We start from the raw sequence: 15,369 nt of genomic DNA on the forward strand, positions 1-15,369 counted from the left end.
TTAACCAGAATCCAACCAGGGACCTTTCAATCCGCAAGCCGAAACTCTATCCACTGAGCAAACTCGGCCAGGCCATCCTATTTCCTTTTAATTCCACACAACAGCAAGCCAAAAAAAAAAAAAAAAAAAGGCAAGATTTTCCCAAATAAAAATTAATAAAATATTTATTATATAATTTGAAACAATTTGAGTGATTACATGACTCTGATTATCTATTTTAGGAGTTTATGTTTATTGGCCAGTCTCTCATTCTACTGGCTTTTTTCAGTTCCATTCAGAGCATCTCTCATAGTGTTGTCCACATACTACCTGAACCAGAAGTCACCTGAATTGCTCACTGAAGAGACATAACCTGTTAAACTAGAATTTCTTGAGGTGAGATTTTTAATGAGGGCCTCCAAATGATTCTTAGTATACAAAAGTTGAGGACCTCTGGCATATAATGCAGTTTTAAGTATGAGGCACATCATCCTAACCGCTGTACTGACTATAGTGCTTCTCTTATGGAAGGGTTTCAATCTTTACTTGGCTCTGTAACAGAAACCTCAGAATAAATAGCATTACAAAGAGATCCCTCCAAGGATATCTAGAGATTTAAGTAAAGCAAATTAACAAGATGTACATATGTGCAAAGTGATTACTTCAGCACCATTTTATTAACTTCAAGCTTTGGGAAAGCTTTTACCTACAAAACTGATACTAAAAGCTTACCTTTAATAGGATAATCATAGATTCAACTTTAACTTTTTCATCTTCAAAGAATTTTACTAGTTAATTATAACCTAATCCTTTGAGGAAAGGCGTTACTAGTTTCAAGCCAAAAAGTTTAAGAGAGATTTTGCAATCTACCCACAGTCATTTAGCAATCTGTCAGAGTCATTTCAATCCATGAATAAAAAAGGCATCTCAGACTAAGGGAATAATTTCACTTAACAAACGTTTATTGAGAACCTACTGTGTATATAAGACATGGGACCAGTGGGGAAATAGTTTTAAAACCTATCTGAAATCAATATACAATTTATGGGGTTCACAAAAAGTCACAGTGATGATATATAGCATATTATATTAAGTACTAAAACTATACAATTCTCTGAAAGCAAAAAATTAAAAATAAGAACTGCTAGTAGAGATGAAGGAAAACACCATAAATAATGTGGACTTTATTTCATAACAACATAATAATGGAGCGAATGGTCAGAGAAACAATAGATAGTACTATACCACTAGTAACAGTGTCAAACGCTACGAAAGTAAAAGTACAATGAAAAGATAGTCATCCAACCTAAGTGACTTTTTTCTCTAAACTCTAATCTTCTAAAATAGATAATTTCTCCAACTTGAAAAAATCATTTTCTCCTCAAGTCTCATCAACTATCACAAATACTGACCACTATTCTACCACAAATCACATACAATTAGACAAAAGACCTTGAAAACAATGAAACAGGAAATTTTATGCTACAGTGGTGCCTCACACAACGAACTTAATTCGTTCCAGGAGCAAGCTTGTTATGCGAAAAGTTCGTTATGTGAAAATCGTTTTCCCATAACAATACATGTTAAAAAAATAATTCGTTCTGTAGCATAAAATATGCTAAGATGACATAAAAAAAATATGCTAAGATGACATATTTTTATTTAGATACATCAAAAACATAATTTTTTTTTAAAAAAAACACACATTTTTTTAATTTTAAGACAGACTAAGTAGAGTCTACCGAATCTTGCACATCTTCATCCATTTTCTGCTTTTTGGCCGATGGTTTCATGAAAAACCTGTCCAAAGTTCGCTGTGCGAGGCGTTCGTTATGCGAGGCACCACTGTACGTAGGTTTTCAGGGAAGGCTTCAGGTCCAGATCAGAATTTGTCAGAAATCCAGAGCCCGGACTTTAATGAAAGACTAAAAGAATATTTCCAAACATAGTATTAAAAAATAAGAAACTGAAAGAAACAAATAAATTAGCAGGCCACTAAATTAATTCAAGACTTGATGGTGGCCTCATCTAGAATTATAAAAGGAGAAAATAAGAAATTGATTCCAGAAAGCAAAATAACTAAGATTTTGGTGAAACCTCTATTCAAATTAAGACAATAAGGCAAGTATAAAAAGTGGTTGATGATTTTTAGTGGGTGTAGGGAGAAGGCAGGGGACAAATGTTTAAGGAAGAAGTGTAAGGCTGAATTCTGATTTTTAAAGTTAGGTTTAGAATTCTAGCCCAAAATCTAGGGAGATGTCTATCAGGTTATAGGAAATGCAGCTCTGAGTAAGATGAGGACTAGAGATATGAAATGGTAATAAAAGAATCATAGGTAATATAAGAATGAAAAAACAAAAAGGCAAAATCTTTTAAAATGCTTACATTAAAGGGATGAGCAAAAAGGATCTCATATAAAGAAAAATAGTGTCTCACTAAAACAGGGAGAAGAGAAATTTGCTCCAAAAAGACCAAACAGAAGAACTATAAACCTGTGCACTGGTAATCTACTAAGTAAATTAGTCACTGTACCTTATGATATGACAATTTCTGCAAAATGATGACTGGAAATCACTAGATGAAGAACTGGGTGGTAAGAAAGTATAGGTGATGACCACAGAGTTCGTTTTAGAGGAAGTCTCAGAATTAAGACAATAAAAAAAGGTCTAAGGAGGTCACAAAGTCAAAGAAGTCAGAAAAGGATTTCCTTTTGGAAAAGATAAGATGGCCTGGTTTCTTGTAAACAGAAGAAAATGAATCAAAAAAGAGATTAAAATAAAATTAAATTTTAAAGAGAAAGATAACTGATGCAAAAAAGATCCTAGGAGAGACAGGAAAAAGAATGCGGAACACTATCCCCTAGGCTAGATCAGAAAGTATATGGGTGCAATCAATGTTTCCCAATTTCCTTTATAGAACAGCCTTTTTAAAAAAAAATAAGCATTCTTGTTGAAAGCTCAGAAGTAGAGTCAATTTCTTTTTCTTTCATTTGTAAAACGAATGCACAGAGGCAGCAGTTACCATGACTGCAGAAAACGAAACTCTCACTGCTACTTATTTACTCAGGGCCAGTACTATTCTACAAAGTCCTAAAACTCAAGGACACACAATGTCCTCAATTTTCCTCAAATATCACAAGAGTACTGGCTTACTAGTTTAATATATCTAAACAATCATTATTAAAGAATATAGAAAGGGAAAAAATACAAAGAAATAAGCTTAGGCATTGTAAAAAGGTAAAAATAGACCATTATAATTTAAAATGCATTTTTCTTCCTGATAATTTTTTTAATCTGAAAATATCACATAGTTAAAATGAGAGACAGACAGGCAGACAGACACAATGTGAGCACTGAAAAATGCCAGGCTTAAAAGTTTGACAAAACCAGTCTTATACTACAGCACTACCATTGTAATTCAAAAATTTACCTCATAAAATTGTTAGAAGAACCAGGTGATGTAGTACAAGTTATAAATAGATAACCTCAAATAAAGAAACTTGTTTCAAGGCTTTGTAGGATTAATAGTACCTCATAAGTTTATTAATTATCTTTAGTGATTCATTCCTTCCACAAAGAAAATGCATTAAGCATCTATTATTGTGTAAGATAGTTAAAGCCTAACTCCTTAAATCAACCAGTAAAAGTTATAAAAACTTAGGGTGCTTAGAGTATTGGGGAGTAGGGTACATACTGCTTTAGCCTGTTTAATAGTATAATTTGGTAAAACCTGTAAAAATTTAAAATACATATATCATTAATCCAATAATTCCACTTCACCTTAAAGAGAAAGATCACTTCCTACTACACTATAATATTAAAAACAGAGAGGTGCCCTGGCCAGATGGTCCTATACACAAAAGGTTGCAGGTTTGATTCCCAGTCAGGGCACACACCTAGGTTGTGGGTACAGGAGGCAACCAGTCAATGTTTCTCTCTGACTCTAAAATCAAAAAACATATCCTTGGGTGAAGATAAAAAATAAAAAAAAATATGGGGGCAACCTATACAGAGAACGGCCAAAAGACTGGATCACAGAACGATATGACAAAATATTAGAAAGCCATTAAGAAAAATGGATACTGCCGAAACCAGTTTGGCTCAGTGGTAGAGCGTCTGTCTGCGGACTGAAGGGTCCCGGGTCGATTCTGGTCAGGGGCATGTACGTTGGTTGCGGGCACATCCCTGGTAGGGGGTGTGCAAGAGGCAGCTGGTCCATGTTTCTCTCTCATCAACGTTTCTAGCTCTATCTCTCTCCCTTCCTCTCTGTAAAAATCAATAAAATATTTTTTTTTTTTAAAGAAGAAAAATGGATACTTAAGAATGTATATAACACACCGAAACCGGTTTGGCTCAGTGGATAGAGCATCAGCCTATGGACTGAAGGGTCCCAGGCTCGATTCCGGCCAAGGGCACATGCCTGGATTTCGGAGGTGTGCAGGAGACAGCTGATCAATGATTCTCTCTCATCACTGATGTTTCTATCTCTTTCTCCTTCTCCCTTCCTCTCTGAAATCAATAAGATATATATTTTTAATTAACTAACTTAAGTAGTATATAATATGAGTATGATTCTTTTTCTGTCAAAAATATACACATATAAATACAGACATGTGTGCAATAGTCTAAAAAGATATACACCAGTTTTAACAGTGTTTATCCCTAGGAAGAACAAACTGGAGGAATTAAGGGAACAGGGGAACATCCTTTTTTTTTTTTATGAACGTCCATATTGTTTGAAATATTTATTTTGTTTAAATATATTTTATTGATTTTTTACAGAGAAAGGGAGTGCAATAGAGTCAGAAACATCAATGAGAGAGAAACATCGATCAGTTGCCTCCTGCACACCCCCCACTGGGGATGTGCCTGCAACCAAGGTACATGCCCTTGACCAGAATCGAGCCTGCAATTCTATATATATATATATATTTTTTTAATACATATTTTATTGATTTCAGAGAGGAAGCGAGAGGAAGAGAGAGATAGAAACATCAATTATGAGAGAGAATCATTTATCTGCTGCCTTTTGCACATCCCCTATTGGGGGTCAAGCCTGCAACCCAGGCATGTGCCCTTGGCTGGAATTGAACCTGGGACCTTTCAGTCCACTGACACTCTATCCATTGAGCCAAACCAGCGAGGGCAGAATTTTGTATATTTTTAATTGCTCTTCTTTGATTACTAATGAATATAAACAACTCTTAATGTCACAATCATGGAAATAATATGGCACTGCCACAAAAATTAGTATTTTCTAATTTAAATAAATAAAATAGAATTAGTATTTTTTAATTTCCTCACTTCTGAAATGCTTATTGATATTTTTTGCCCATTTTTCTATTTTGTGCTGGTTTTGCTATATTTTCTTATTTTCCAAAAGTATTTTTTATCAGTGACTTAAAATTATATGTGTGTACAGGGCCACAATATAAACAGTATCCCTTACTATGAAACAAGAAAGCTTAAAAGTTACTGATCTTGCCCAGCCAGTGTGGCTCAGTGGTTGAGTTTCACCTAGGAACCAGGAGGTCACAGTTCCATTCCTGGTCAGGGCACATGCCCAGGTTGAGGGTGCAGGAGGCAGCCAATCAATGATTCTCTCTCATCATTGATGTTTCCATCTTTCTTTCCTTCTCCCTTCCTCTCTGAAATCAATAAAAAAAAAAAATTCCAAATCTTGCAGGGTTTGAAGATATAGGAACCTATATATACTACTCCTAGAAGTAGAAACTAGAGCTATTTTTTTTTTAATCCCCACAGAGGATATTTCTCCATTGATTTTTAGAGAGAGGGAACAACAGAGATAAATATCAATGTCAGAGAAAATTGACTGCCTCCTGCATAAGCCTGGCCAGGGCCAGGGCCGGGGAGGAGCCTGCAACAGAGGTACATGCCCTCCACTGTAATAGAACCAGAGACCCTTTGGTCCGCAGGCCGATGCTCTATCCACTGAGCCAAACTGGCTAAGGTGAGGCTTTATATATTTTAAGTACATGAATGCTCTACTTCATTCCTGAGTATCTCATATTCCCAAACCAAGTCCCCAAAGGACACTGTCTGAGGATATTATCTGCAGCATATAACACACAAGGAATGCACTGCAAGAGGAGTTGCACAGACTAGAGCATGAATGGTGCCTCTTTGACTGTTGCAACATGGCAGCCCTAGAACAGTGAACCAAAGAGACTAAAGTACTTGCCCACATGGCACTTACATTTTAATATTGTAGCTGCCCAATAAATATTTGTTAAATATAAGAACCAAGTAAAAAAGCAACACCACCACCAAAAGTTAGGCTTAATTGCCTCCCTAGTACCTGTCTGGCAAGTTTAGAGAACATATTTTATGAGTATCTGAAGCCCCACTGCTTCAGAGATCCCGATATGGGTCCAAGAATACAGACACCAACTAATAATACTAAAGATGTTTAATTCACCAATATCTATCTTCATACATAAATATGCCATATAATGTCTTTTCAAGATGTTTCAAGTATGAACATTTTTCTCAAATGGAAAACATGTGCATAGCCCAGAGATAAATAATTCCCAGAGCATAAAAGAAAATGTACACACTGATAAATCAGTATCACCAAGCAGAGGGAAAGATGGTAGCAAAGTACACCTCTATTGGAGACCACAAGCCCCAAACTAGTCTCTTTAGAGGGATTTTTTTCCCCAAGCCATTTTTAAAATATTGGGAAGCAAGGATATTGCTAAATGATCTCACAATATGCCTGCTCCTCTCCCTACACCCACCCCCTGAAATCAAGCAGCAAGCAATTACTGAAAATCACTGCTCTATATTTCATATCCCTACAGGCTACTGTTCCCACTTTCACTCCCAATGCAATCCTAGACACAACTCCAGATAGTCTAGTAAAAATCTGTCTATGCACAGCATGCACAGTATTCCCTGACTATACAACAGCTGCCTTCTTCACTTTTTCAAGTATTTGTCCACTGACTGGACAGCATCAAAGAGTAGTGACAAATACACATGAGACCGTGATATACAAGTGGAGAAGACAGAACTAGATTTAGGTATTATCCCTACTACTTGGCCTTCTACTGGCCACTGAACCAGAACTAGATTTAGATATTACCTATTTGACCTTCTACTGGCCATTTAATCTCTTCAGCAACTCAGTTTCCTTAGCTGCAAAATAGGAGTACCCATTCATCTGTCTTACAGAGTTGTTGCATGGATTAAATGAAACAGCATTAACCTTGGCATGATTTACTCCTCTCCTTATTAGGTTACCACCAAATGGTCAGACAGGCAAAATGCGGTAAGTAAAAATGAAGATTGTCCATATAAAGATAATTTAAAATGAGGCACACTTGTCCTTCATTCGCTCAAAAACTACTGAACAATATCTAGCAGGCACTACTGTAGGCCCTGAGGATACAGCTGTGATCATGACAACCTCTCTGTTTTTTACTGATTTTTTTTCAGAGAGAGGGAGAGGGAGAGAGCAACTCCGATGTGAGAGTGAAACATCAATCAGCTGCCTCCTGCACAACACCTCCCCCAAGAAACCCCCACATATATGCCCAGACCAGGAATCTGACCAGCAAACCCAACCAACTGAGCCAAGCCAGCCAGGAAACTGTCTGTCCTTAAAGAACATCAAAGAGCACATTCCCGAGTTGTGGGCTAGATCCCCAGAAGGGGACGTACAGGAGGCAGCAAATAGATGTTTCTCATTGATGCTTCTCTCTCTTCCTCTCCCTACCTCTCTCTAAAATCAATAAAAACATTATTTTTAAAAATATATCCTCAGATGAGGATTAACAAAAATACAAAATAATAATTTATCATATATATAACACTGTGCATACTTAGATTCCTAAAAATAGGAACTGTGTTTTATTTATCCTCTATTCTCAAAGTTTGATCATCTTGATTTTCACAAAAGAGACGCTCCTTGCTATGCTATTTCATTCATTTAACAGATATTTATTTCTATGTGTCAAATGCTGCACCAAGCCTGGAAATACAACAATTGGGTGAAAATAAGACAGAGACTGCTCTCATGGATCTTATAGCCTACTGTAATAAAAAGAACTGGGGGGAGGGAGGGAATTTAACCAAAGATATACCATAGATATATATATATATATATATATATATATATATATATATACACACACACACACACACACACACACACACACACACTACCTGCAGATAAAACTACAATAACAATCTAAAAATGAAAAAAAAAAACTGTCCTCAAAACTCTGGGGAGGGAGGGTATGTATGGGGGGGGGGCAATGTTAAAATATGTACACAGATAATAATTTAATAATAGAAAAAAGAAGAAAATAGAGATTGGAGAAATAAAAAATAATAATAATAAAAATTAAAATAAAATAAAAGTGAAAAGAAAAAAAAAAAAAAACCTGTCCTAACCCGTTTCGCTTCGCTCAGTGATAGAGCATCGGCCTGTGGACTGAAGGGTCTCAGGTTCAATTCCGGTCAAGGGCATGTACATGGTTGAGGGCACATCCCCAGTGGGGTATGTGCAGGAGGCAGCTGATGGATGTTTCTCTCTCTTTGATGTTTCTAGCTCTATCCCTCTCCCTTCATCTCTGTAAAAAAAAAAAAAAATCAATGAGATATTTTTTAAAAATGAAAAAAAAAAACTAATACCAAAATAGAGTTCAAAAGAACCTGAAGTTTGTAATCTTATAACATATACTCAAAGTATTTAAAAGATAACACAAATTACAGCCTATTAACTTTAATGTGATATCTTTTCTATTGTTTGATATACACCACATAAAATACTTAACTCTCTGAAAATCTCTAGCTGATATTTAAATAAAGTTAACACATTTTATGTATGGTTTTTTCCCTAACTTTGCACTTCCATAGAACTTTTTATCCAAAAAGCCTCAGTGACTCATTTTTCACAAAAATCCTCCCCCAGGGAAGGGACATTAACAGAAATATAAAACACTCCTGGTACAAAACTAAAAACCCAAATATCAAGAAATCAGTCCATAACACACTGAGTAATGAAACTCCATTGTGTATGTCCAAAAAGAAACGCTAAGTACACAACCAAAGTCGTGCAGCCCTTCTCTGAAGTGAGCCTGGAAGAGACAAGATCACTGTTCAGGTGCAGGCAGTGGTTGGGCTCTTGAGTTCTCATAACAAGCTGTAATCCCACCACCTGTCTAGCTGGTTTCCAGAGGTTACTGGTTTATCTATGATTATGTATTTAAGAAACATGCAATCAAGGACATTTCAAAGGATGGGTAAAAGAGGGCCAGAAAAAACAATTTAGGAATTAATATGCATTCACTTCTACAGGTGTTGTTTCAGCCACGACCTAAAAAAAAACCTTACGTGTATCTAGTGTTCGAACTCCTAGGAACTCCACTGCTACTATGGTTCAAAATTGTGACAGAGGACACTGCTTACCATATTACTCAATATCATCTATATGGTATTCCTTGACATAAGGAATAATAAACATTACATCTCCCTCTCAGGCTTCCTTTCCATGTTTAATCCTCAACTCCCACCACTCTGTGTTATGTTGGCAAATGTATGAGTGCTGGAAAAGAATAATAATTGTAGAGTGATATTAAAGAAGGATCCACAGATTTTTTTAAATAAAAGTAAAATGGCCCTGACCGGTTTGGCTCAGTGGATAGAGCATTGGCCTGCAGACTTAAGGGTCCCAGGTTCAATTCCGGTCAAGGGCATGTACCTTGGTTACAGGGACATCCCCAGGAGGTGTGCAGGAGGCAGCTGATTGATGATTCTCTCTCATCGATGTTTCTAACTCTCTGTCCCTCTCTCTTCTCTTTGTAAGAGATCCGTAAGATATATTTAAAAAGTAAAAAAAAAAAAAAAGTAAAAGTAAAATGAAGCAAGCTTACTTATAAAGTTACTCAAAATATTTCCATCCTCTCAACTAACATGTGGACTCAGAGTCAATGACCATCTCAAAAAGTACAAAAAGCTAGTGACAAAGCCAAAAGCACCTGCAAACAAACCTGACAGAAAGATGAAAGAGATGAAATATTTTTCAAAGACTGCTTTCCAACTCTGTGAATGCAGTCTGCTGAGAATGACTCTGAGGTGGAGCAAATAAGTGTTAATTACTGACGGTCAGATTAACTAGCCTAAAAGAGGTCAAACTTCATACACGTTAAATGAACAAACAAACAAAACAAAAAAAACCAAGTACATGTAAGTAATCACAGGTAACTGCAAAACACAAGTCAATCTCACATTTAAGAAGTGTGGGCACAAGAAAATAACCTATGGAAAGTATCATGTTTATTTCCCCATCCTACACATACTTGGGGAAAAGCAAAACTATAGGCATAGCTCGTGGTCCGATGGTTTTTAAACCAAATGAAATGTCTTCTAGACACAGTGGATGAAGCAATCTAAAAAGAGTCTGATGGGAAAGAAGGGGGGGAATCAGCATCAAGTATGAAGAACATAACACAAAAGTAGAGAAAGGGGAACCTCCTCAGTTATGAATCTCATAAAGAAGAATACACAGGAGGAACTCCATTCCCATCAAATGAGTCTTTGCGGGCACTAGCAAATGCTTTCGATGCCACAGACACAGAAGGTGCTCTCACCGCCCTCTGGCAAGTCCTGCACCAGAAAGGGTGAACCAGGACTGCTCAACTCGTGTAAAACAAAACCAACTAGGGAGGAAGAGCTTGCCATGCTCAAATCAATCCACTTCAGAAATACACAACGAAGAGGTGTACAACCTGCTCCCCAAATATATAACCCATAAACTTGGAAAATCAGAATCACAACGTATCCTCTTCTGAAGGACTAATCATAGAGGATTATTTAAAATTTCTCAGAGCGAGTCATTCCATCACTCCATCATCTACTACAGCCAGGATACAAATCCTCTTAAAACGGAAAAACAAATAGTTTCAAAGTAAATCTTCATGAGCCTGTTATCTATCATCTTTAAAACATTTTAAAAGGATTCTTGAAACAAAGTTTCATTAGCATCCTTCTAGAAAGAGCTTTAATTTATTTCATTCTAGCAATTTAAAAGCTACCCGATAGTCATTTCTACATTAGATTATTGATTGCTTGCCTTTTAACATCTCCATAACAGCTGCTTGACAAATTACCTCACCTCATTCCTCAGGGGGTAAGGACAGCATGATATCCATGAATTCAAAAATGCAGCCACAAACTGATCAGAGACAGACGAGCCAGTAATTGCATCAGATGAATTAGACACAGCTCTAATAGATGAGGCACTCATATAGCATTATACAATTAAATGCTCATACTTTAAATATTTTATTTGCCCTTTAAGTGAAGACTTTCTTAAATTTATCTTCATTTTAAAGTATATTTTAGCTTTAGTAAGTCAATAAGTTTGTACACGTTTGGAATAATTTCTACAGAAAGCCTAGTTTTTCACAAATTTCAGACTTGGCTTTATTTCAACCTAAGAGATCAGCAAGCCCCCGAATTGTCTATTGAAGACAATTTTGAAAATATCTTCCAGGTTCTTGCAAAATAAAAGCCAAAAGTATTTTCAAAGATATAGTAAATATACTTCAAAATTATACCGTAAACTATGCGTTGTATTTACCTCCGCTCATTCTGATTTGGGCCAGAGAGGGAGCGTGAAATACAGAGGGAAAAGTCACTGAGATACAGAGGGGGAAAAGCACCTATATAAGCCACAATCCTGTAGAGAGTCTTGTAGAAAAAAATAAAACATTGCTTTTCTCCCAAGAAGAATTAACAAAAACGGGGGTGGATGGACAGGCACATTTGAAGTGAATAGCACTTCCCAGCCAAATTACCCTCGGTAAACCAACCTCTTTCTGGACAAAAACAAGACTCCTGCCTGAATCCGACCAATCTCATCACATACAAACGTACCGATTCCTCCAAAGCGATCCCACCTAGTGTGCTACCTTAGAGTTGTATACACCGTATTAAAATGTCAACCACTTAAAATCATAAAAACTAAATTCACGGCCTTCTTCAACTAACCACTTTGGCAACCGTGACAAGGACGGTAACTAACGAACCCGGACCAAAATAATAAGAATAAAAAATAAAAGGCAGACATCCAAGAAAACATCCGCTTCGCAGAGGACTACCTTCCTCGGGCCGGGCAGGCCCCCTTCTCGGACTCAAAGCCCGAACTCGAACCCGGGTCCGCGGGCAGAGGCGGACCCTCCGGCTCCGGGACCCGGTCCGACCCCTCCCGCCGGGAGAGGCGGCGGCGGCGGCGCGGGGTGTGTGTTGAAAGTTGGTGTCCGGGCGGCAGCCGCAAACTTTCCTCCGCGTCCGAGCACCGCCTCGCCGGCGGGAACCACCGCCAACGGGCGGGCCGGGGGCCGGGGCCGGGGCCGGGGGCCCGGGGCCGGCCCGCCGCTGCGGGGCTGACACCGCGGAGAACTTTCCCTTCGCCCCGGCCCCCGGGACGCCGGCCCCCGGCCCCGCTCCCCGGCGCGCGCTCCCCTCCCGGCGGGACAGGGCCCGGCCCCCGGCCCCCCGGAGCCGCCCGGGGCCCCGCGCGGCGCCCACACAAAGGCACGGCCGGCGGGGCTGCCGCGGCCCTGCCCGCGCCGGTGCCGGTGCCGCCGCCGCCGCCCGCGCCGCGCTCCGGCCGCCGGGAGGCCGCTCCGCGGAGGCTCCCGCCCGCCCCGCAGACAAAGCGCGGCCGCCCGCCCGCCCGCCCGCCCGCCCGCCCGCAGCCCGGGCCGCGGGGCCGCGGGGACCAGGACGCGGCCGCGCGCGCTTACCCGGGCCTCGTCCGCAGCGCCGCCGGCGCCGCCTCCCCCGCCGGCCTTGGCGGCCGGGCAGCTGGCGGCGCGGGTCTTGGAGGAGCGGGTCCGAGAGGAGATGAAATGGCTGCTGCCTCCCGTCGCCCCGGCCTCGGCGCCGGCTCCGGGCCCGGGCCCGGGCGACTTGGACCCGAGAAGGCGCAGAGAGCTCTTCCGGGTGTTCACCATGGTCCGGCCAGCAGGACGGTCCCCGCGCGCCCGCCGCCGCCGCCCGGGGAGCCGTGCACGGCGGCCCGCGGCCGGGCGTCAGGGCCCGGGAGCCGGCCCGGGAGACGAGCCCGGACGCCGCAGGAGCGCAGACGAGGACGACAGGCGACAGGAGCGCGGGCGACGCGCAGTCGACGGGAGAAGGCGAGCGGCGAGGAGGCGGGAGCAGCGCGCCAGGCAGGCCGGCAGCCGGCTCAGCCCTCCACCCGCTTCGCCCTCCTCAGCGGGAGCCGAGCGGAGCCGCCATGTCTGCCCCTTTCTCTCCCGTGCTCGCTCTCGAGCTCCGTGCGTCAGGGGCTCCGGCGCCGCAGGGCCGACGAGGCCGCTTCCGGCCGTGGCCGCTGTGGGGCGCTGCAGGCACGGGCAGCCCCTTCCCTAGCCGGCTGCTCTCCGGAGGCCCCGCCCCTCCCGGCAGGCCCCGCCTCACGGCGTGACGTCAGCTCGGCGGCCAGGGGAGGGGCGCTCTGGGCTCTGTCGACTCTATGGTTGGCGGGTCTGGCCAGCCCCCTAGGAAGGGGGATGGGAAACCCCCTTCCCCGCGAAGGCGCGCGGGTGGAGCCCTCGCCCCCCGCCGGGCCGAGCACCCCGGCGACCCCGCCATCGCCCCGGGCGGCCGGGTCTGAGCGCGGAGCCCGGGCGGGGGGTGGACGGGAGGGTGCCTGGGGACGAGGTCGCGGTGACCTGAGTCAGAATGTCAGAGATACCGAGGGCGAGACGCGCTGAACTTGGGTCACACTTCGCATGGCTGTAAGAATGAGTGACAGGTGTGATCAAACAGATCTGTTCGGTGTCTGGCACACAGTAAGCTTTAAAAGAAAGAAAGAAAGAAAAACAAATACTAGAACCCTGCTCTTTAAACAACGCAAGGCAGGGTCTTTTTCTTTTCTTCTTTTTTTTTTTTTTTAAATATATTTTATTGATTTTTTTTTTTTTTTAAGAAATACTAGAACCCTGCTCTTTAAACAACGCAAGGCAGGGTCTTTTTCTTTTCTTCTTACAGAGAGGAAGAGAGGGGGATAGTTAGAAACATCGATGAGAATCATCGATCAGCAGCCTCTTGCACACCCCCTACTGAGGATGTGCCCGCAACCAAGATACATGCCCTTGACCGGAAATCGAACCCCGGACCCTTCAGTCCGCAGGCAGACGCTCTATCCACCTAGCCAAACCGGTTTCAGCGGCAGAGTCTTTTTCTATTTACACCCCGCCCCGCCCCCAGGCAGAGGTAAGGCGGAGTCACAAAGAATGCACTGGTCCTACTAAGCGCCTCCTTCACCGCTGCCTCAGCCCGCCCTGCCCTCGCAAGAATGAAGAACACAAAAAGCTGAACCCAAAGAGGTTTAAGTTGTGATTTAACTTCCAAAGGAAGAGATTAAAGCACAGGATTACTGGGGGGGAAGCTCTGCTGTAAAGTAGTGATTATGTTCATTTCAAAAATTCTCAGCACCTTAGCGATAGAGTCTATCCTGTTTGCTGCACTAAAGAAGAATTGAAGACTCGTGGAAAGTCCTGTAGAGATCGCCAAGCTGCTGCAGCCTTGGAGCTTTCTAGCCATCCAACCTCCCAGTGACCCTGGGAACGGACAGCTTTTCCATTTGGGGAGCAGCGCGGGTTCCAGGAAAGCAGACTGATTTGCATACCACACCCTTCTCTAGACTCCACCCACAATTTAAAAGTCTGGCTTCTCCTGGGAGTGGAGATCTTGTAATGGCACCAGACCTGGGCTTTTCTGTAAAGTTAGCTATGATCATTGAGCAGAGAGAAGAAGAAAAAAAAAAAAGTATCATTTCCTGCAAAACATTGTAAGTATTACTGAAGTGTCCGGAAGGCTCCTCAAGGCATACCACCCACCCTAGCTCCAGGAGCATCAGGTCCCTGTCAGTGTGTGTCCAGCCTCCTCACTTCTGTCAGTGTGGCCCCTGCTCAGGCACCACACCAATTTGCCATCCAGGCCTACATTGGGTCGACCCAAGGCTCAATACCTACCCTGAATACCCATTGAGTCCTACCAAGATCAGCCAGCGTCTCTACTTGTGTTTGTGAGCATGAGGGTGAAGGGGTCATGGCTGCCTTTTCCTGGCCCTGAGTTCTTCATAATGGGCTCTGATGAGCTTCTTCCTTACCCTCTCTCAAAACTCCTTAGCCAACAGCTTCCTCTGCCAGCGCTCACGGAAGCAGGTTTTTCTCTGGGAAACCTGTCTCAGTGTTGAAGGCACTGTTGTAGTCTCCCAAAGTCTGCCCTGTTTTTTAATTCTTTTTGTTTTGTTTTTGTATTCCTCACCTGAGAATATGTTTTTTATTGATTTCAGAGAGAAAGAAAGGGAGCAGGAGAAAGAGAGAGACATTGATGTGAGAGAGCAACA

General features: G+C 42.1%; 1 protein-coding gene across 3 annotated transcripts in view; it reads right to left on the bottom strand.

Moving 5' to 3' along the window:
* The window catches only part of ATAD2B (ATPase family AAA domain containing 2B), a 101,636-nt gene extending 88,546 nt beyond the window's left edge, over positions 1 to 13,090 (bottom strand). For all 3 annotated transcript variants that reach the window (XM_084900581.1, XM_084900582.1, XM_084900580.1), the window contains exon 1: positions 12,758 to 13,090. In XM_084900581.1, the coding sequence (XP_084756707.1) occupies positions 12,758 to 12,967 (210 nt within the window). In that variant the 5' untranslated portion in view covers positions 12,968 to 13,090. The remainder of the gene's footprint in view (positions 1 to 12,757) is intronic.
* Positions 13,091 to 15,369: the final 2,279 nt, after the last annotated feature.

The sequence above is a fragment of the Pipistrellus hanaki genome (assembly GCF_964339955.1).
Source record: "Pipistrellus hanaki genome assembly, chromosome: 12".
Classification (NCBI taxonomy): domain Eukaryota; kingdom Metazoa; phylum Chordata; class Mammalia; order Chiroptera; family Vespertilionidae; genus Pipistrellus; species Pipistrellus hanaki.